The 23,847-nt window shown below is 39.3% G+C and overlaps 1 protein-coding gene across 1 annotated transcript; it reads left to right on the top strand.

Annotated features, from left to right (window-relative positions):
- The first annotated feature begins 11,319 nt into the window (after positions 1-11,319).
- On the top strand, positions 11,320-23,611 carry tex55 (testis expressed 55). The gene is made up of 4 exons (XM_008107886.3): positions 11,320-11,468; positions 18,749-19,234; positions 20,017-20,079; positions 22,095-23,611. Exons 1-4 carry the CDS (start codon positions 11,421-11,423, stop codon positions 22,149-22,151), a joined length of 654 nt encoding a protein of 217 aa, XP_008106093.1. The 5' UTR covers positions 11,320-11,420; the 3' UTR covers positions 22,152-23,611.
- Positions 23,612-23,847: the final 236 nt, after the last annotated feature.

Here is a 23,847-nt window from a genome sequence, read left to right as displayed (position 1 = left end):
GTCCGGGAAGTTTTGCAGAGACTAAGGGAAGCAAAGCTGTACGCAAAACTGTCCAAATGTGAATTTAATAAAACTCAAATTGACTTTCTGGGGTATCGGATATCTCCAGAAGGGTTAGCTATGGATCCAGCTAAAGTATCAGATGTGAAAGAATGGGGAGTGCCTCAAACAAGGAGGCAATTGCAATCATTTCTGGGGTTTGCAAATTTTTACAGACCCTTCATAAAAGGCTTCGCGCAAATAACCGCACCCCTTACTGAACTTTTAAAAACAAAAGGGAAAGGGGAGACAGCAAAAGTGAAAGCCCCTGGCGCCAAACTGAGTTGGACGCCAGAATGCCAAAAGGCATTCGAAACCCTAAAAGAATGCTTCACAGAAGGACCCATCCTAAAACACCCCGATATCAGGAGCCCTTTCATAATCCATTGCGATGCATCAGACTGTGCGTACGGGGCAGTACTATTGCAAAAAGATCAAAATGGGAACTTAAAACCCTGTGGATATTTGTCCCGGAAGTTCAGCGAAACTGAAAAAAGTTGGCCAATATGGGAAAAAGAGGCATTAGCCATATTAAAAGCCTTAGAATGCTGGCGACACTTCCTCGAAGGAAGCGGAATCCCATTTGAAATTTGGTCTGACCATAAGAACCTCCAGTATTTAAAATCTCCTAGAAAATTATCTCCCAAACAAATTAGATGGGCGCAATACTTCAGCAGATTCGATTTCCAATTAAAGTTTTTTCAAGGAAAGCAGAATGTCTTGGCAGATGCTCTTTCACGCATGCCTCAACACGAAGGCACAACCACAGCAAAAGAGGGGACAATATTCTCTGACAAACAATGGGGCTTAGCTGTCAGGACAAGAGCACAAACCCAAAAGGAGAACACGGCTTTTGTTGAACTCGGCGGGGAAGATAATTGGGGAAATGAACTGAAACAGTCTTATGAAGGAGATCAATGGATCGCGTCCAACGCAGAAAAGGGGGAGCAGAAGGGGGGATTTTGGTTTGTAAACAAGAAACTGTATATCCCAGAAATATTAAGGATTAAGATTTTGCATCGTTTTCACAACAACCAGAGCGCTGGTCATGCAGGAATTACAAAAACAACAAAGGCAATAGCAAAACATTGTTGGTGGCCAGGAATGAGGAAGGACATAAAGAATCATGTTGTTCAATGTGATGATTGTGCCAGAAATAAATCGAGAGGAGGGAAGCCTATGGGATTATTACAAACGGTAGCGGAACCTACCAGGCCTTGGGAATGTGTAGCTATGGACTTTGTGGGGGAACTGCCGGTTAGCAAAGGACATCGTTATATTTGGACAGTATTAGACCTGTTTTCTAAACAGGCCCACTTTATAGCGCTGACTAAACTACCATCGGCCGAGAAACTAGCTGAACTGTACATAAATCATATTTACAAACTGCATGGATGTCCCAGTAGAGTGGTCAGTGACAGAGGAGTACAATTCACAGCAAAATTTTGGGAAAAATTCTTGGAAATGCTAGGAGCAGAAAGGAGTCTAAGTTCTGCTTTTCACCCCATGACAAACGGGGCGGTAGAACGTACTCAACAGACGCTTGGGCAGTTCCTTCGAATGTACTCTAACATGAGACAAAATGACTGGTCTAGGTGGTTGGCTTTTGCGGAACTAGCTTTTAATTCGACTATACATTCAGCAACAAATAAAACCCCCTTTGAAGTAGTTTACGGATATGAAATACAGCCTTTACCCCAGTTGCCAAGATGGACAGAAAATGAGGAAACAGAGGCAGGGAAATGGAAAACGCAAATGCTAGAATGCTGGAGTCAAGTGACTGCATCCTTAAAGGAAGCACACAAAAAGTATAAAGCGTTCGCAGACAGAAAGAGGGTGGAAGGCGATAAATTAGATAAAGGAGATCTAGTGTGGTTAAGTACCCAAAACATCAAATTGGGGCTACCTTCAAGAAAACTGAGCCCCAAATATATTGGACCATTCAGAATACAGGGTGTTATCAATGAAGTAACTTTCCAGTTGGCATTGCCAAAAAGTTTAGGGAAAATACACCCAGTATTCCATCGCAGCTTACTGAAAAAGTATATGGGGACTTTGGACAAAATGGACACATAGAGTTATTGTTTGATTTGTTTCAGAACTATGATGAAAGAAGAACCGAAGAGGAGGACGAAGAAAACGAGGGCGCATTGTCATGGAGCCAGATCCCAGGGCTGAATTTCCAAGCCCTGAATCTGACTTCATAACATAAACAATCCTGCAAGCACCTGGCGGAAGAAGATAAAATGAGCCTGGGAACTCAGGGTTGAAAGTATAAACAATTATAATTGATATAGTGTGTGGGAATGGTAGTAATGTGATCCAGGGGGTGGGATTTGATGATGATATTTGCGTGTGGTATTACGTTGCATCAGAAGTGATAAAATTAGATGTATGTAAACATTAGGTCATTCTCGACTTTTCCAAAGTCATGTATTCTTCAATAAAGATTGGATTTGAGAGCAGCTATCTTTGATCTGCGTTCAGACTGGTCCTTTGAAGTGAGCCTGACAATAGGATTTCATAAGTTCAGGAGTAGGTCCGGGGAAGAGTGTTCTTCTCATTCATAAAATTATGAAGGTGTAAATGAAACGTGGAGGGCGCCCGACCAGGCACCCTCCTGGCAGCTGTAGAGAGGGTGAAGGTCCTTGGGGAACTATGTCTCCCCAGCGGGAGAGCGATTCCCCATCCACAGTTCACAGAAAGGGACCAGTGATCTCTTAAAAAAAACCATCCCGCGGGTCGCGGGGAGAGGAAAGTCCGGGATAAGGTTGGAAGAGAGCAGTCTGGCTTGAAAAGAGCAATCGGTTCCGTTTGACAATCAGCTGATGAGGTGCCGAGAACTGGACCGATTTTGGTTCCGCTGGTGGTCCTTGAGTCAGGAGCCTTAGGAAGGGTTAGGACTAAAAGAGGAGTGTGCTAGGGGTAATTTTGATAAAGATATGAGCCAATTTGTATCGCCCGCCGTATTAACCTATGGCGGAGGAGCCTCAGCCAGAGTTAAAAGGACGGACGGGTTAGAGAGAGAGAGAGAGAGAGAGAGAGATTGCGTGCAAAGGAAGGAGTCAGGGAAAGACACAAAATAACCAGGTAGAGAGTGTTACTGTTAAAAATGAATGCTACTTTTATTGGGGGGATTTGTTACATAGTTCAGGGAAGGGGAAAGTGAAGAAGAAAAAAAAATCTTTTAATAATAGTCTGCTGCGGTCCCGCTCCGTTCCTTTGGTGATGGATCTGCGGAACTCTCCGCTGCGGGTTTAAATCAACTTGAAAGCTGGCGCCTCGGTCATCAATGTCATTCTTGATTTTTCATTATTTCTTTTCTTGCTTTATTTATTAACACATGTATACCATATCCTTATATCACAACAAAGCAATATTGAGCAATTATAAAATGATTTTAAGTAATCTAGCATGATAAAACAGTGCACAGAAATTCATAACCTACTAGAAGGGAGTTAAGCTGTGGTTACTGAGCCCCAAAACTTGGGTGAAGAACTATGATTCATACTTAGGCTGTTGTTCTGAATATATGTTTAATACTTAAGATTTCTCAGGGCTATTCTCTCTCTTTCAAAAGCACACACACACACACAATTGTAAAATTAAGAATAGAGAACAGATTCAGAGAAAAAATGAGATGTAATATTTCTGGCAATGCTTGGAAACAGATTTTTAAATTACCAAAATGGCAAGTTGGTTTTAAAAGGCTGACACAGTCCAGACTTTTAAGGACATTAAAAAACCGAGATGGGGAGCTGGAGGAACATGGTGCCTGTCAGTTTCAGTCCATTTCAAGTGTAATTCTTGGAGACACAAGTTATGAGCATCTAGTGCTCTCTCCTGGTGAATAGGAATACAGCAAATAGAATTACAAGGGAAAGGGGATCTAGAAAACCTTTTATGGGGAGGGCTGTTAAATGTCAATTAACTGGTCACAATTTGGCTTCAAGTATCCAAAGCATCTATCTGATAAAACGGAAACAAACATACTTATGTTATTTCAAAACACATATAAAATTAATACAATTGAATTCTATGTTATTACAACCATCGTTTTCAGCTTTCACATGATGTACGAATAGAAATATGTATGAAGTATAGTCAAGAAAGGGAACAGTTAGTTTTGGCTTCTGTCCCAGAACCAGAGGACAGTTAGATTTGTTATAAATGAAATGACATAAATAAAACATATCTGGCACGATCAAGCCAAATTTAAGCCCTTTTAGATGCCATTTATTTTAATAGGAGAATTAATCACATGTTTAAATCCATCCTGCTGAAATCAGTGGGATTTAAAAGTGCATCGCTTATAGAAATGTCTTATTATTGATCATTGTATGCTGGTTTAGGAGCCTGTTTTGGCTGAGTAGGACAAAAAATGTTTTAAACAAATGTTAAAGGAGCTGAATCATGAATGTGAGCATCTTTATTATGATTATTATTACTATTATTATTCATGTACTTTTATCTCACTTTTGTCCCAATTCTGAGACTCAAAGTGGCATGCAAAATGCAAAAAAAGACAACTACATAATACAGAAAAACAATCATCCCATCTACCCAGTCATCCAACCCACCAACATGTAAACAATAAATCCAGACATTGAATAAAACACAAGTTACATAAATATAAACAAACATAAAAACAATCACATATAACATTATATTAAAAACCCTATGCCTCAGGCCAGTGAGGCTATCCTAAAAAATTAAAACATTATGCACTAAACTAAACGACCCAGAGCTGCAAGTCATTGGCCATATGCGTCATGTCTGGCTGAGATGGCTGCTGTTGTATGTTTTTGAGGAAAGACTGCTTCCATAAAAACGTTTTCACCTGGGAATGAAAGGCCAACAATGAGGGGGCCGAACGTGCCTCCTTGGGGAGGGAGTTCCAGAGCCATGGGGCCACCACCAAAAAGGCCTCCCCTCTCTCTTGTCTAGGATAAAGGCAGCACCTTGAATTGTGCCCAAAAACAAACTGGCAGCCAGTGTTGCTGCTTCAGGAGCAGGATGGTTCTTTCCCTATATCCCGCTCCTATAAGTAGTCTAGCTGCTAACTTTTGTACCAGTTGCAGTTTCCAAACATTCTTCTGGGGCAGTTCCACATAGAGTGTGTTACCCTAGTCTAATCTGGATGTGACTAAGGCATGTACCACCATGGCCAGATTAGGTTTCTCAAGTATGGGTGCAGCTGGCGCACAAGCTTTAACTGTGTGAAGGCCCTCCTGAACACCACTGACACTTGGGCGTTCAGGGTCAGCACTGAGTCCAGGAGGACTGCCAGACTGTGAGCCTGCACCTACACCTTCAAGGAGAGTGTTACTCCATCCAGCACAAATTGTAATCCAATACCCTGATCAGCCCTAAGACTGACCAGTAGTACCTCTGTCTTGTTGGGATTCAATTTCAATTAGTTCCTCCTCATCCAGTCCATCACAGCTGACAGGCACTGGTTCAGGGTCGGGACAGCATCCTCGGCACCACGTAGAAACAAGAATTAGAGTTGGGTGTCATCTGCATATAGATGGCACGGAACTCCAAAGCTCCGGATGAGCTCTCCCAATGGTTTCATATTGGGAGAGATCTGCATTTGTAATCTGTATTTTTAATCGTATTTTGATATGCCTTATTTTATTTTCTTAGAGCACTCATAGCAACTATAACAGACATATTTTATGAAATACATTTTTATCTAATCTACTTCACCAAACTTTAATAAAACCAACAAGGGAGCAAGCCTTGATAAAAAAAAAACTTCCATCTAAACTGATATTCATGTTTGTTTTTAACAATTAGCATGGTTATTGCACAGGACAAAAGATCTAATTAATTCATTGAATATTTGTGTGTACTGCAGCAGTGGACAGAAGATAGTTCTAGATCAACAGATAGAACTGTGGGTGATCTGCAACATATTTACAATTCCCAATGTTTTGTAACAATAAGAAATGACTGTGAATTCCGCTACCAGAACGAGAGCAATTTATGGAAATTTAATTGTTGTGTACATTCAAATCACTTCTAACATATGGAGACCCTTTCATGGGGTTTTCCAGGTAAGATTTGTTCAGTGGGGTTTTGCCCCTAAGGTGGAGAGAATGTGATATTCCCAAGGTTACTCAATGAGTTTCATGGGTGAGTAAGTATTCAAATCTTAGTCATCCAAATCCAATACAAGAGGCTTCCTCATGTATGTTTCTAAGAAAGCTTATCTCGACGTGGTGCCATCCACATGCATCGGACTACAATGGCCATCTTCCTAGACAGCAAGCCGATGGAGAGATAAATTACCCAACAGAAGAGTGTCTGAGGTCTGACTATGTGAAATGCCAACGACACCCTCAAATCTTTGTGATGCTTCATCATGACCTCACTCAATGCCAGCATTGTTTCTTTATTTCTGAGCTGCCTCTTCCCTAAGTTCTAGAACTGTATTATATCTTTCAGATACTGAAAGGCACAGTTTACCTGGGAATGTGTTTTGGGACTGTTGATAGGAAAGATTTTGGGAGGCTTTCATAAGGTAAAGGATGTCTCTACTTATTTCTCAACTCCCTTTTTCTTTTATGTTGCAGTACTTTCCGATCCCTCCTCCTTTTCAATAGGCTAAATCCATTTTTAATAGCGTTGGGAGTTTTTCCATATCATAATATAGTTGGTTGTAGAAAGGATTATTAATCTCATCATTGCATTGCTTTTCTTTTTTATATAAATTTCTGTTTCACTATTTTAAGAAGTAAAGTATACATTAAAAATATTAATAATTCATTACATAATTACTTTTCTTCCAGTAGTACTTTAAAACAGTAGAAGCTGTTTAAAAGCCCAAAAAGAAGAGGAAGAAAGAGAACACTAACATCAATACAAAATAAAATGAAACCGAAGGGAACATTAAAAATGTAAAGTCTTATATTATTATAACTCTGCCATTAAACTATATGAGAGAACTAACACCCCACTTACATTGCCATATGTAATGCAGTTCCAAATTGCATTATCTGGTCTGTGTACACTTAAATAATGCAGTTCAAACTGCATTATTTACATCTACACAGATCAAATAATGCAGTTTTTTTATTTTTGTATGGTCTTATTTTGGTATTTCTGTACTTTTGAACAAAAAATTATGTTTAAAAAAGGCCCAAAGCAAGTTGTAAACCCACAGAATCTGGACTACTATAGGTTATCCATTTCTAGTTAAGATATTCAATTTATGAGATATATTGGTAACACAATCTTCATATCAGCATAAATTACAAATAGGTGGCAACTACATGTTACTATCCCAGAAAGTCAGGATTTAGATTAAACTTAAGGGACAAATTCAGGAAATGTACAACTAGACATTCTTTGCACTTGGTCTTTCTACTCTTTAATTATAAACTATGATGTTGATTTGCAAAGTTTTTTTAAAAAAAATGTGCACACATTCCATTGGTTTCTATATCAATATATTAGCGAATGCCAGCTGTGAAGGAAAATTCACAATATCCAAGATATTACTGCTTACCATCATCCAGATAATCATGTTCCAAATCAATGAACTCAATGACTCTGGGACAAGGAAGAAATTATGGTTACAAACTGACACACATTTATAATCCAGATTATCATTTCAGAAATCAGACCAAGAGTTGATCTCAGTTGTATTTACTTTTGAGGAAACATACATAGTGCATGCATCTGAATGACATACTACAGTGTGCCACAATGTTTGTTTATTGTGGTTGCTAAAGCCTTGATTTACTGAGCATTGTGTTGACAGTTTAAATACTTTATTATTACAGCCTCATTTATTTAAAAAAACGAAACAAAGAAATCTCAGTTCATTATTGTGTTTCACAATGTTAATCTTATATTGCCATTTCTGGGGGCAGTTTGGAGGTTTTACTGGCTTAGTTTTGTGGTTTGGGAAGCACCAGTTGCATCCTATTTCTAACGTGACAAAAGTATTTGTTACCCCCAATTCCATGGGAATCCATTCTTGAACACATCTTCATCCCTATATTTTGAACTGAGGTGACTGGTGCTTGACATTGCAATTCCATGTCAATACAGGACTCCACACTCTCCAGCTGCTCAAACTTGACCAATTAACCCTCCATAATGCACACTTTTTCAACTGTTTCTTTCAATTTCTCCAGTTTCTTTCTTCTCTTCCATTTTCCCCCTTTGTCTTCATCTTACTGAGTTCAATGGCAAATTTACTTTCCACTCCATGAACTTGGCTAAAAACAAGAGGCCGAATCTAACCTTTCTCCTTGGGCTCAAGCTAAAGCAAACTACTGCAGCCTCTCCTAGTTTGTGTGTTTTTCCATATTAATTGCTTTTGCCACCTTGACCACATTGTTGTTGCTTGACCATATGCATCCCATTTTAATTTGTGAAATGTTGGAGGCACAAGCATTTCTGTTTTCTGTCTCTGGCTTGGAAATTGAAAAGGACAAGAACACCACATCTGTTCATTTAGAAATGAATAAGGAAAACAACTTGAATTCTATGCTGAACTAAGGCTACACTGTTGAATTAATGTAGTTTGACACCTCTTTAACTGCCTTGACTCAATGCTATAGAATCATGTGAGCTGTAGTTTGGCACTCTTTGGCAGAGAAGGCTAAAGACTTCGTAAATCTACAACTCCCAGGATCCCATATCATTGAACCATGGTTGTTAATGTGGTGTCAAGCTGCATTAATTCTATGGTGCAGAACCACCTTAGGACCACAGGAGCATAACTTGAGCTACACGTTAACAGATAAATAGAAGCAAGCCCATTACTTTCTGAATCAGTCTCCTAAACTACTTGTTTTTGTTTGGGTTGTTGTTTTTGTTTGATTGGAAATAAATGCTGGGATTGTGACACACAATTCCCTAGGAATAATTCCCTCATATATAATGGCATTCACTTTTTTGAACTGCCTGGATTGGACTGCACTATAGAACTGCAACAGTATACATGTGCCATTCAGTTCAACGAGTCTTAGGCCCCTTGCACCAAGCTGTATAAAATCCACACTGAACTGGATAATATGAACTCAGATAATCCAGTTCAAAACAGATATTGCGGATTATATGCCTCGATATTCTGGGTTATATGGCTGTGTGGAAAGGCCTTTACATCTATTTAGATATAGATAACACAGGCGCCTTCTACACTGCCATATAATCCAAATTATCAAAGTAGATAATCCATATCATCTGCTTTGAAGTGGATTATATGAGTCTACACAGCCATATAATCCAGTTTAAATCAGATAATCTAGATTTTATATGGCAGTGTAGAAGGGGCCACAGTCAGTAGGAACTAGTGAGAAGCATGATTTGTATAAAAGTGGAAAACATGTGATTTCATCCTCACCCTCACTAAAGATATACATATGCATTGTTTTTAAAATGCCTATAAATAAGATGTATTTGTAATGTGTGGTTGTTTTTCACTGTTTTTCGTTTTAAAAATTTAACAGAAAAAAACACAAAGAAACACAGCAATACTTATATGCATACATAAACATACTTAACCAACAGTAACACAATAAACTACACAATTTCTTTTACCAACATATATCTCTTCTATAATTACATGTAGATCTAAAATACAAACATATTCACAGAAATTAGTTTGAGAAATTTCTTCTTCCCTTTTATCAGTTTCTTTATAGTTTAAGATTTTTCTTCCACCTTATAATTAGCAGGTTATTTACATTTGCTTGTTTTAACATTAAAGGTTAAAGGTAAAAGTTTCCCCTTGGCATTAAGTCTAGTCGTGTCCGACTCTAGGGGCTGGTGCTCATCTCCATTTCTAAGCCGAAGAGCCAGTGTTGTTCGTAGACGTCGCCTAGGTCATGTGGCCAGAATGACTGCATGGAGTGCCGTTACCTTCCCGCCAGAGCTGTACCTATAGATCTACTCACATTTGCATGTTTTTGAACTTGTAGGTTGGCAGAAGCTGGGGTTAACGGCAGGAGCTCACCCCGCTCCCCTGATTCAACCGATTGACCTTTTGGTCAGCAAGTTCAGCAGCTCAGTGGTTTAATCCACTGCACCACTGGGGGATCCACTGTTTTAACATTAACAAATGAATATCCCAACAGTTTATATCTCCAAACCTGTACATAAAGTCTTTCTCTTGCCCTCCGATAGATACAGTATTGATAAAAATGTTTCCATTAAGAATGCATCCAGTGATGTGTATTTTCAATGTATTTTAAAAAATAGAGCAAAATAAAATGCTGTACTACTTCATTTCTAAAGTTGATCCCAGGCACTGTCTATAAGTTGTCAAAGGCTTTCATAGCCAAAGGCACTGGATTGCTGTGAGTCTTCTGGGCTGTATGGCCATGTTCCAGAAGCATTCTCTCCTGACATTCCGCCCACATCTATGGCAGGCATCCTCAGAGGTCGTGAGGTCTGTTGGCAAGTGTGAATATTGCAATTGGCCACCTTGCTTTGCACTAAATAGCCTTGCAGCTTCAAAGCCTGGCTGCTAACTGCCTGAGGGATTCCTTTGTTGGGAGGTGTTAGCTGGCCCTGATTGTTTCCTGTCAAGGTGGTCAATTACAGCATCCACACTTCCCTCAAACAGACAAGAGATCTTTCTCCCACCCTGGACTTTCCAAAATATATAAACCCCGCTTGCCTAGTTTCCAACAAACCTCACAACCTCTGAGGACGCCTACCATAGATGTGGGCGAACTGTCAGGAGAGAATGCTTCTAGAACATGGCCATACAGCCAGGAAAACTCACAGCAACCCAGTATATATATGGTTATAAAAATACTATACTAATTTTTTTTTGCGGGGACATGTGAGAAGTCCCACAAGGATGGTAAAATATCAAAACGTCCTTGCAGACGGTCAATTCTCTCACACCAGAAACGAATTGCAGTTTCTCAAGTCGCTCCTGACACGAAAAAAAAGGAAGCTATACCTTTCTCCCAAAGTGAGCTCCATTATAATCTTAAGGCAATTTCCAGTGTGCGTCAGCCACTGCGATCCCTCTCCATGGTGGACTATTTAGAAAAAATGGTTAAAAAAAATAAATTTCTCCTTGAGAAGCTTTGCATGACTGACTCTAAATCTATTCCAAGGAAATCATGTCCAAGGCACTTCCGCCCATTCGAAAGATGTCCGCGTAGGTTCACAAATGCCAAGCCAGCCACCAATCAGCGGACGTATCGGAGTTCTTCTTCCCGCCCCACATTCTTTCTTAGCTTGACTGACAGGTGCATTCAATAGAAAGAAGGGAGTGGTTCCCATGGAGACCATAGCGTTCTCTCCTCTTGCCGGCCTTTTGCCAGGACATTGTACGGAACGCGCCGAGGAACAAAAAAGCACTGGTTGGGCAGGTGGGAGATGAAACGCGGCTTTCTTCCAAGATGGAAGGGCTCGGGCCCGAGCAGGAAGAGGGCTCGATGGAGGGGCAGGTGAGGGACTCCTAGCCCCCAATTGCAACAAGTGGGGCGGCTCTTGGTCGGTAGGGGTGTTGCGAGCATCGTTTAAAGGTTCTGATTGGTTGCTTGAATCTTCCTCCTTGTCCTGTATTGGGATCCATAAGGCAGTTTGACACCACTTAAACTGCCATGGCCCAATGCTATGGGATCGTGGGAGTTGTAGTTTCACAAGGTCTTGAGCCTTCTCTGCCAACGCGTGCACTGCAGGCGCCCCACCAAACTACAAATCCCAGGATTCCATAGCATTAAGCCATGGAAATTAAAGTGGTGTCAAACTGCATTGTTTCTGCAGAGTATACATGATAGTGGCTGCTCGAATAGTATATACCAGATATTGGAAAACCTTAGATATACCTCCCTTAGACGAATGGGAAAATACATTATAGATTTGCTGATAATTGATAAAATAACTGTAATGTTAAGAGGAGAACCTTTAGAGAACTTTGTTAATGAATGGCAACCAATGATTCAACATCTCAATGTAAAATTAATCTAAAAATGTGCATAGGGGAACCCATGAGACTGTAGACAAGGAGGAAACAGATATTAATTTGGAGCCTATGATACCTTTATATGCACTATTTAAATAGAAGACTTATTTATTTATTTCGTGTCAAAAGCATTGCATAATAAATAAGTTTAAAAGTGATAAAATAAAGGAATCACAAACAGCTAAATAGTTTTGGACCAAAAGCGGGCAACAGCAATAGAAGACTGTGACCCCTTAAAGAAAATATATTATCTGAGAAATGATTATGGAAGATTTCACTGAATGCAACAAACACTCACAAATGTATGTCTATTTGAATAAATAAAAACATGAAAAAAATCTGCAGTGTAGATGCAATCCCAGCGTCCCTTTGCATTGGTTTCATGGGGAAAAGGTATCTCCACTGAAGCTTCATCACTGATCCTTGTTTCCGCAACAAGCCAATTTTTTTCAATATCCAGTTATCAGGCACAGAAAGCAAGGTGAACGGGGGCACAAGAGCAAAACTAACATCACATCACCCTTCCCTATGCTATCCAAAGCTTTTTATCTATCTGCATATCTATATATGTGTGAGTGTGTGTGTGTCTCAAGTTATATTTTTAAAAAATCACTTACATACAAATTCAACTTCAAGAACAAACCTACAGAACCTGTCTTGTTCGTAACTTGAGGCCTACCTGTACTTAACATTTTTTTCCATATTGCCAAGCCTCAAGAAAAGCCCTAATTGAAATTTTGTGTCTCTTCTCTTTACGATCTTCCTTTCACCTATATATCACACTATATATACTTATATTCTGTTTACACATAAAACAAACATTGATACTACAGAATGAAATGATTGTGATGTTGGGTTGCTGGGAGTTTTCTGGGCTGTATGACCATGTTCCAGAAGCATTCTCTCCTGACGTTTCGCCCACATCAGTGGCAGGCATCCCCAGAGGTGGTGAGGTCTGTTGGAAACTAGTCAAGAGGAGTTTATATATCTGTGGAAGGTCCAGGGTGGGAGAAAGAACTCATGTCAGTCTGAGACAAGTGTGAATGTTGCAACCAACCACCTTGATTGGTATTGAATAGCCTTGCAGCTTCAAAGCTTGGCTGCTTCCTGCCTGGGGGAATCCTTTGTTGGGAGGTGATTAGCTAGCCTTGATTGTGTCAAATTCCCCCCTTTTTAAGTGTTTTTGAGTGTTGTTCTTTATTTACTGTCCTGATTTTAGAGTTTTATAATACTGGTAGCCAGATTTTGTTCATTTTCATGGTTTCCTCCTTTCTGTTGAAATTGTCCACATTCTTGTGGATTTCAATGGCTTCTCTACACAGGAGGAAACCATGAAAATGAACAAAATCTGGCTACCTCCATTGTGCATGTGACAGGGCTCAGGCTGAATGGTAGTAAGTGGTCTGTAGTTTGCTCTTCTCCACACTCGCATGTTGTGGACTCCACTTTGTAGCCCCATTTCTTAAGGTTGGCTCTGCACCTCGTAGTTCCAGAGCAAAGTCTGTTCAGTGCCTTCCAAGTCTCCCAGTCTTCTGTGTCCCCAGGGGGGAGTTTCTCATCTGGTATCAGCCACTGATTGACATTGCGAGTTTTAACCTGCCACTTTTGGACTCTCACTTGCTGAGGTATTCCTATGAGTGCCTCTGTAGATCTTAGAAAGCTATTTCTAAGGTGTTGGCATGCTGGCTGATATCCGAACAGAGGATGGGCCAGAGATGTCAATGCCTTGGTCCTTTCATTACAGGCTGCTACTGCCCGACGGATGTCAGGTGGTGCAATACTGGCTAAACAGTATAATTTCTCCCGTGGTGTAGGGCATAGACATCCTGTGATAATGTGGCATGTCTTATTAAGAGCCAAATCCACTGTTTTAACATGGTGAGATGTATTCCACACTGGGCATGTGTATTCAGCAGCAGAGTATCAAAGCGCAAGAGCAGATGTCTTCACTGTGTCTGGTTGTGATCCCCAGATTGTACTAGTCAGATTTCGTATGATATTATTTCTAGTACCTACTTTTCACTTGATATTCAAGCAGTGCTTCTAATAAGTCAGAGCACAGTCCAGAGTAACTCCCAGGTATTTTGGTATGCTTCCATGCTTCAGTGGGATTCCTTACCAGGTAATCCTCAGAGCTCGAAATGCTTGTCTTAAGATGAAAAGCACACGTCTGCATTTTAGATGGATTAGGAATCAGCTGGTTCCCCCGTAATAAGCAGTAAGGGAATCTAAAGCTTCGGAGAGCTTCTGTTTAACCATTGCAAAGTTTCCTGCTTGAGTGGTGATGGCATGATCGTCAGCACAGATGAAAGTCTGTCCCTTCTGGCAATGGCTGGTCATTTGTCCAGTAGTAAATCCTAAAGTATAAAACAGTAAGAAAAATTATACATGTGCATTGATCATAAAATAGAAAGTTAGGTTGAAAAGAGCACCTGGAAGGTTTTCAAAAATAGGTATCATATATCTTCTAAAGTGTGTCTAAAAATAAAGATGTTGGCTGAATATATGATATTAAAGAAATTGGTATTAACATATAGATAGAGTATGCCACCATACCAAATACACTGCTCCAAACAACTTTATGGAGCCAAATTGAGGCATGTGCAGATCTACCAGGAGAGCCATGTGGATACCATCAAAGAAAGTCTTCTCTCTCATGGCACCCCAGTTAAGAAAAAGCCCCTTCACACAGGTCTGATTGTTACCAATGATGGTAATCTTTCTAATGTCAGGTTAAAATATGGCTTTTTATTAAAGCCTTTGGTGCCTGTTTGATTTTAGCCAGTTTGCATATGTGCTGAGGTTAGTATTATCTAGAAGTGTTTTAACTATTTTTGAATTGTTTGATTTAAATTAGTCTGTTAAATTATAGTTATTGTTATTAGTATCTTAAACTGGTTTTATTGTATGCTCCCTGGGTTCTTTGGCTGTAGTGCAGGACATATATAGATCAATAAATTAAGTATAATAAGTATATAAGAAGGAGAGCAGTCCCTCACTTAGCAGTAGTTCCTTTCCAAGCAGTTGTGTAGTCTTGAAAAGACAGCTGCTTTCAGCTGAAACTCAACATCTCAAACTTTCAGTTGAAATTTAACAACAAAAATGTTTAATGTAGCATTTAATCCCGCAGGGATTGAGTTTTGCTTACATTAGAAGATGCATTGTTTTTTGAAAAACAACATTATGTGTATTCTTTTACTGCAGGGCTTAGAATGATGTGCACTAGTGCAGGCTGAATGTTAATGTGGGTCCTAGTTTGCAAACTTTAAAACTAGGAACTTGAAATAATGTGCATATAAAATATACATGAGAAAACAATGTGTATATGTGTTTGTTAATTAACATGCTGGCTATTTCTAGGCATGATGCCAACATAACTATACATAATTATAAGAAACAAAACTGATATATTGTTGGAAAATAAACTCAAGATAGGTGCTGCATTGAAGAATACCAGTTGATGCAATCTGATGGTAGTTAATTGTACATGGAGTTACGTGACCTCTAGTGAATAGATTCATTGTTTACATCAACGGAATATAGTGAGCCGTCTCTATTTTGATTAAACAATCTATGTCAGCTGATTAGACCAGGAAAAATATAAAACAAGCTGAGAAGTGATAGAAGCCAAGAGGCTGAGCATCCAATTCCTTCATAGTAAGCAGCTGTATTATTCCTAGCTAACTGCCCAGATATATCTGGTAAGAGAGAATCGCTGCTCCCAGCTAGCAGTGTATCTACACTGTAAAATTAATGGAGTTTGGCGCCACTAACTGATGGCTCCATGCTATAGAATCATAGGAATTGTAGTTTGGTAAGGTACCAGCACTCTTTGGATAAAGGCCTTCTAAAACTACAACTCTCATGATTCCATTGCACTGAATCATGGCAATTAAAGTGGTGTCAAATGGCATTAATTATACAGTGCAGATGAACCTTAGACTATGCTAAATAGATATATATCCTACCATGATTGTTGTTGATGGCTGTTATGCATGTTTAGAGATGTATAGTTCTGAAGAGTATTCCTTACTGCAGTCATTTTCAAAGTGTGCTCCTCCCCTTCCCCCTCCAAGCTTTCCCTCCTCTTTCCTGCTCCTCCTCCTCTCCCCACCTCCCTCCCAAAAGCCTTTTCCCCTTGGCTTTTTTGCCCCAAAAATCACCTTTTCCTCGTCAACAGATGGCCCCTGGGGTTACTCCTATCATCATAATCATCATCATCATTATTACTACTACTACTACTACTACTACTACTACTACAAAGGCTGGGTCGCCATTTGTTGGGGGTGCTTTGATTGTGCTTTTCCTGCATGGCAGAAGAGGGTTAGACTGGGTGCCCCTCAGGTCTTCCACTGAAATACTGTTACATTTATGTTGGTTACATAGTGCTTCATTTTAAATACTGTATTGTTTTTTCTTTCCCTTTCCCTTTTTTGTACTACAAACGAGATATGTGCAAAGTTCATAGGAATTTGTTCATGTTTTTTTTTTCCCAGTTAGTTCAAACAAACACTATCCATTTGCCACTGGCCCGGCCAGACTGTCAAATATGAAAACGTAATGCGTCAAAAAGTTTGCCCATATATATATATATCTCGGACATGGGCAAACTACATTTACACACACACACACACACACACACACACATACACACATTCCTTGGGGTTCCATGATAAACTTTTGCTCAAAAAGGGCTCAACAGCTGAAAAAAATTGAGAACCCCAGCCTTAGTGGACAAATAACTAAGGCCTCTTCCACGCTGCTATATAAAATCCACATTGAACTTGATTATATGGCAGTGTAGACTCAGATAATCCAGTTAAAATCAGATATTGTAAATTATCTGCCTTGATATTCTAGGTTATATGGCTGTGTAGAAGGGCCCTAAGTTACATTATTTAAGATGATAATTCTTCTATATGTGTAGCTAAAGAGAAGCCTGCTAAAAATGAAGATGAATTGTAATGAATATATGATGATGTACATGTAATTGATGAGATGATAACAATGCCCCTAGAGATGTACATGTTCCTTAGGGAAGTTTCCATGTCTGTATATCAGTGAATGCATATGATAAATAGCCTAAAAGACTATTAGGGCCCTTCCACACAGCCATATAACTCAGAATATCAAGGCAGATAATCTACAATATTGGCTTTGAACTGGATTATCTAAGGGCCCTTCTAGACAGGCCCTATATCCCAGGATCTGATCCCAGGTTTTCTGTTTATCCCAGATTATCTGACAATGCGGACTCATATAATCCAGTTTAAAGCAGAAATCTTGGGATAGGATCCTGGAAGGACCCTGAGTCCACCCTGCCATATAAGCCAGTTCAATGTGGATTTTATACAGCTGTGTGGAAGGCCATTCTCCCTTATAAATCCCGATGAGCCCAGAGCCCAAACCAGTTCATACAGGGAGATACAATCTGCCAAAAAACATGGACCTAGGCCATATAGGGATTTATAGGTTACACTTGTACCAGAAACAAACTGACAGCCAGTGAAGCTGTTGCATCAAGAGAGTTGTGCATTCCCTGTAGCCAGTCTCAATAAAAAACCTGGCTGCAGCTTTTTGAACCTGCTGAAGTTTCTGAACACTCGCTCTTCAGAGAAAGCTCCAAGTAGTGTGTTACAATAATCCAAATGGGATGTAACTGTGGCATGTATCACCATGGCCAGATCCAACATCTCAAGGAATTAGCATAGTTGGTCCAAAAGCCTTAATTGTGTGAAGGTACTACTGGCCACTGCAGAAATCTGGTTCTTGAGGTCAACATTGAGCTTAGGACTTGTGCAGACTATTCAGGACAAGTGTAACCCCATCTAACACAGACTGAATCTATTGCAAAATCCACCTGCCGACTGACCAGAAATACCTTTTTCTGGTCTGTAATGGGCTTCAATTCTTGCTGGTATGCACTAGTTTTGGATCAGGTTATTTCCTTAGCTTGGGGTGGAAAGGAGTAGTAGAGTTGAATGGCACCTGTATATTGATGTCATCCAGATGACTCTCAGTATACTGGTATATTCAATACCATTGAGAACAACACTACAGGTAGTTGAACAGGAGTCTTCCAGCACCACCTTCTTAGTTTTCCCCTCCAGGAAGGAAAGGAACTACATTAGCAAAGTGGCCCAGAAGATGGTACTGGGGGACTCCCATATGCATGTAGGCAACACATATGTGTGTGTGTGTGTGTGTGTGTGTGTGTGTGTATGTGTGTGTGTATATATATATATATATATATATACACACACACACACACACACACACACACATACATACAACAAGCAATCTTGGTAGGCTGGGTAGACTTACTATCCAACAACATCTGGAAGATTACATGTCCCCACTCTTGCGTTATTTTATTTTATATCTGATTAGCCCTATCACTGAAAGGGATAATAATTTGAAAAATAATAATGGAGGAGGGGAAAATGGGTACATGGGGTAGAATTGATATAATTTGCTGTGGAAAATGGAAGCTAGCATATTCCTGTAGCTTTTAAAGAGCATATGTGTAACCATGCATGTTGGATTTCCTCCTGTTTCAGAAGGGTATGTGACACTGTTTGGAAGCTATGGTTCTCAACAGGTATATGAGGAAAAATTCTAAGGAACAGGCAGGCATGAAGGTGCTGGTCCATATTTCTTCGTTCGCCTTTTAATCAGCAAGAGCATTGGGGGAAGCTAAGTTCTATCAGAAGTTGCATTCATATAACTACTTCTTACCTTCTCTTATTCTTTGTATTGAAGCTACAGCCTGAAAATATTCCTATTAGTGAGGTGCAGGAGCATTACGAAGAACCTATAGTCACCTCTCCTTCATCTGGACCTCAGTCACAACTCCTTCGAATGGTATTGGCCATGGACGAAGAAATAGAAACAGCTTATGATGACTCACCTGTGGAAACCCTTGGAAATTTGATTATTCAAAATAAAATCGAGTTTCCACGTGGTTTGGTCAGATCAGTAGAAACAATTACGCAGCCTCAGGAACCAGCACATGAGGGGGCGATACATGAGGAAGCAGGACATGAAGAAGCAGAACATGAAGAAGCAGCACAAGAGATAGTGATACATGAAGAAACTGCACATGAGGAAGCAGAACAACAGGTGGCCCCACCAGCTACAACCACAGAGGAGGAATTCCCAGATGAGCCCATTCCTGAGGTATATCAAGACCCCTTTGAGGTTTCTCTTCAATACATGGAGAAACATAACATTCTGCAGGTATTTCAGGTGAGTTGTCTCTGTTTTGGTTTGTCATGAATGATACATCCCTCCCCCCATTTTTGTCATGTGGAAAGTGAAATATGGGCTTCTTGGAAATGCACACAAATGTTTTTGTTGATTTTGGCTTGTTATTTTGATTGGATAACTAAGTTTAATTAACATGTTCAGATGTAATGCAAATGTGTGCTTAATACAAGTCAGAGGAAAAGCACTAAAGTCAAAAAGGGATCCAGTCTTTCTAAACTTTGGATTATGAAGTCTGAAAAATAGTCAAAACTGACCTACCTATTGTGTCCTGGTTTGTATGTGTGTGTGTTTAAATGTTTTACTTTTATAACCTGGATGCAGAAAATGTTGCTTTGATGGTAACTTCTGGTCTGTTTTAGCTGTTATGCTTTTGTTCTTGTTTTGCTTTGTTTTTATAAGGTTATAACTAAGCCACTCTAAGGACCCTTGTGGTTGGGAGGGATATAAATAACTAAAACCTAATGTGTGTCTGTAATGCAGCTGAGCCAAATGTATTGTCAGAAGCATTTTAAACTTGCAACTTTCAACTAGTCATATCAGAGTCAGGCTGAAATATATTAAAATTTCAAATGATGGTAGCTAAAAGCCACTATATACTAAAGTTAGTTTATCTGTGTGATGGATGTGTTTCAAGAAGAGTAAAACTTGTTTTGGTCCTTTCTTAAAAGCCAAGCCGTCCTTGCCTGTGGCAATACATTTTTAGATCTTTTCATTATTAGACTTCAGGAAAGAAGTATAACAATCACTTCTGTCTTTCCCAGGAGATCACTGAAAACCTGGTGTATGAGAAGCCCGAGGAACCACTAGAGTTCATGTTGAAACAGGTACGTGGTCTTCCCAGGACACTTGAGAACTTTTTTCCCTCTCTGAAAAAGAGTCCTAGAGCTGAGGACAAAGTTTTTTTAGTATAGTTCTGGGAAAAGAATACTAAATGCAAAAGAGAATCATGTAAGTACTTTGAATGTTCTTAGGGAAGTAATAACCCTGTCTGCTGGAAGTTATTAATTTGTTTGTGCTTACACACATGTATGTGTGTCTGTGTGTGACTGCATGCATGTAGGCAGAAAGGAGGGGGTGTGGGGGTATGAGAGATAGTATTTATTTTAAAGCACTAAAATGGCCAGGAAGTAAACGGAGGAAGGACTTGCACCTCTTTCTGCTTGCACCCACATGTGATGCTACCTTATGGCATGATACTGTCTGCTTTCTGAAACTACCTTATATACTAACATATAAGTGGGCCTCATGATAATAGAATCAAAGACCATCCAGCCTTTTCCAGTCATTTTCCGGTCCCAATTCAAGTAATTTTCCGGTCCCAATTCATTTTCCGGTCCCAATTCAATAACCAAAATAATTTTTTTATTCAAAGATAACCAATTTATGGTTATCACCTATAAAGCCCTAAATGGTTTGGGACCCATCTACCTTCATGATCGCATTTCCCCCTATGAACCTGCACAATCTCTTCGATCTTCGAGGAAGGCACTTCTCTTGCTTCCGCCTCCGTCACAAGGTTCACCGTTTATTCCACCTCCAATTCTCCCATTAACTACTGTAGCACTTTCTCACCCATCAGGTTTACAATATACACTCCTTGCACTTTGGTCCAGTTTGTTTTTAGGTTAATCTTTGTTCTGCTTTTAAATGGTGGCCTCCTATTTTAACATTTACTATGTTATTGTGTACAAATTTGTTTTGCTCTGTTTTAATATTACTCATCAATGATGTTGTGTTTATGTATGCATTTTCTTGTGTTTATGTATGCATTCTGTTCTATTGTGATTTTTTTGGGCTTGGCCCCATGTTAGCCCGCCGGGTCCCTGTGGGGAGACGGAGGCGGGATATAAAAATAAAATTGTTGTTGTTGTTGTTATTATTATTATTATTATTATTATTTACTTAAAAACCTTCAGAGAATAAAACTCAACCACACACCAAGGCAGCATATTCCACTGCCGAACATCTCTTGCCATTAGGAATTTCTTCCTAATGTTTAGGTGGAATATCTTTTTGTGTATTTTGCTCCATTTTCATCCAAAATTATGGATTTTGATATGACCCCTGAATAAGTCAAGGGTCATCTCGTGGAGCACCTTGCCATCTCGAGATAGCTGCCCCTAGCCAGCACTTCCATTTCCCTTGCCTTGATATTCAAAAAGACAGAAGTAGCATCACAGCAAAAAGTATTAGGGTTTGATGCTTCTTTTAGGTTCTAGTGATATGCGCTGAACTCTTCCCTTTCACCACTCTACTCAGAGAAGGGGATGGCTCCTTTTTAAAAAAATAAGAATTAAGGTAGTACTTACACTGATTTGCGTATAAGTCATCTGAGGGTTTTGTGTTGTTTTTTTTACTAAAATTTTTAGACTTATACATGAATATATAGGGTAATCAGATTTCATTGTGATATTATCTGTATAGAACCCTATGGTGCCTTCTGCGTAGAATTCCATGGAAAGAACTTAGCGTTCACAGTAGACTCCCCTAATGCAGCACTTGGAGGCATGAAGATGCAATTTCTTGTACGGATTGCAGCCAAGATGAAGGAAGAGACAAAACCTGGCCCCCTACAGTCCTGCTCTGGTTTCCTTCAGAATTTGCTGTTCACATAAGAACAAAAGGCTGCTCTTTTACTTGTGCATAAGAAAGTTAATGTACAGTAAAAAGTTAATGTGCATAAAGCCTTTATTTACTTTATATTTATCCTTCCTTTTTCCTAATATAGGGATTCAGGGTAGCTCAAACTATCATTAGTGGATGGCAGTAGTAGCTTCTGTGAGGTCTTCCAGTGCTACTAGATTCCTTTCTCACTTGTATTTTTTTTTGCTGCCTTTAGGTTCAAAATATGATAGAAACTAGGAAAATGGCTCGAGCATTGGAAGAAGAATTGTGAAAGGTGATGATGTATCCGCTCAAGGATTCCTTAGACATCTACATGGTGCACCGTGTTCAAGCACTGCCCTCATTTATGCTCTATATATGCAAACTATATATGTTTACAGTGTCAGAGATAACTCATTCCCTCTACTCTGAGTAGTGTGTTGGATTGTCTAAAAGGATAGAAAATGTGCTGTTTCTTGGGAGTATACATATTCACATGAATTTCAGGAAAAATAATTACTGAGAATCTGAAATATCCATAAAGTGGTTTTAAGGTTTCTGTGGCAGAAACCCTAAAGCCACTTCATTTCTTTTGACTATAATCATTTCTCTTCACAACTACAACTGGATAATGCCATTCCTAAAGAATGTCCAAATTTCAGATTACAGCTATGATTTCACAAAGTGAATTATTCCACAGAAAATAATAAACCCTGCTTGTATGTAAAAAGCCTAAATTTCAGGAAGAAGTCCCTTCTTCCTGGAACATTAATTTGTTGTATGAGAACACGATTATTATTTTTTATGGAGAAATCTTCACACATGTTATCTAGTACACCCAACAGCTGTCTGACTTTTTGTTATGAATCATAAGTTAAGTTAGATCATAACTTAATTCAGTTGTGTATGTTGCTCACACAAATACTTGCAAGTAAATATTTTGGGGATCAATATGCAAATCTCCAACAGGGAAGCAATATGGTTCCCTTAGCTTGCTGATTTTGCTGTCAGTTGACTCAGAATGAGAAGTATGTTTCTGGACATCACAGAAACCAGTTTTGTTTATGTGGCTACTTCTGAATTCTAGACCTGAAATTCATGAAAGGCTATTTAAGTACAACCAAAATGACACCATTAAAGATTGTTTTGTCTAATTCAAGGGAGGGGGCTGTTTCGAACTCGGGGACTGGATTGGCTCTTGGGTTGGCTGGCAGGATGGTTACAAGTGAGACTCTTCTGATATTATTTGTCACCATGCTCTCCCTGGTGTCTTATTTTCAGTAACTCCATGTATTTGCCTTACATAGGCTATTTTGTGTGCCTCTTACAGTCCTGCTGAATATTAAAAGGCACACAATCTTAATATTTTACTGATAAGTAATAACACAGGGATTTACCCTGCCCCATGCCTTCCTAACTTGAACCATCAAGTTATATCCAGTTAGCCCAATGAAATTCATCTAAGTTCCTGACAATCCATTTTATGCCTCCTGCTATTGTGATTTATGGTCTAAAGAAGTCTACTGATTTTTTTATTGGTGGTTTCAGTAAGGGATGGGTTCCTGTGTCTTCAAAATGTTCAAGAGCAAATAATAACATGTATAGTGGATTGGAGTTTCTTTGCAGAAATTTTTTTGAAGGAAACTAAGAATGACTCTGATATCATAAGCAGTGCTCAGCTCTTTATGTACAGTTACTGATCATGTGCCTATAAAAGATGTCGATTCTACTGAATAAATGCATTTTGCTATAGTATCTGTATTTTGCCTAGTTATATAGTATCTTTGATTCAGCAGTTTGAACATCTGTGTGGGGTCAACAGGCTTTTTTCTCAGTTTTGCTGTATTAGACACTTCTCTTTGCTTTTTAAGGTTCCCCCTATTCATGAATTCAAAATTTCCTTTGAGCTATTTATAGGCTGAAATTTGGAAAGTATTGGTACATTATTGATTTCCACTGCAATGAGAGATAAAGTGGCCATGGGTTCT

The sequence above is a fragment of the Anolis carolinensis genome, chromosome 3, assembly GCF_035594765.1.
Source record: "Anolis carolinensis isolate JA03-04 chromosome 3, rAnoCar3.1.pri, whole genome shotgun sequence".
Classification (NCBI taxonomy): Eukaryota; Metazoa; Chordata; class Lepidosauria; order Squamata; family Dactyloidae; genus Anolis; species Anolis carolinensis.
The sequence above is the reverse complement of the archived record's forward strand: the minus strand, read 5'-3'. Positions and strand labels throughout refer to the sequence as shown.

Coding starts and splice junctions, on each gene's coding strand:
- tex55 (XM_008107886.3), top strand. CDS start 11,421: ATGGAAGGGCTCGGGCCCGAGCAGGAAGAGGGCTCGATGGAGGGGCAG. Junction 11,469..18,748: donor AGGGCTCGATGGAGGGGCAG/GTGAGGGACTCC, acceptor TTTGTATTGAAG/CTACAGCCTGAAAATATTCC. Junction 20,080..22,094: donor TAGAGTTCATGTTGAAACAG/GTACGTGGTCTT, acceptor TGCTGCCTTTAG/GTTCAAAATATGATAGAAAC.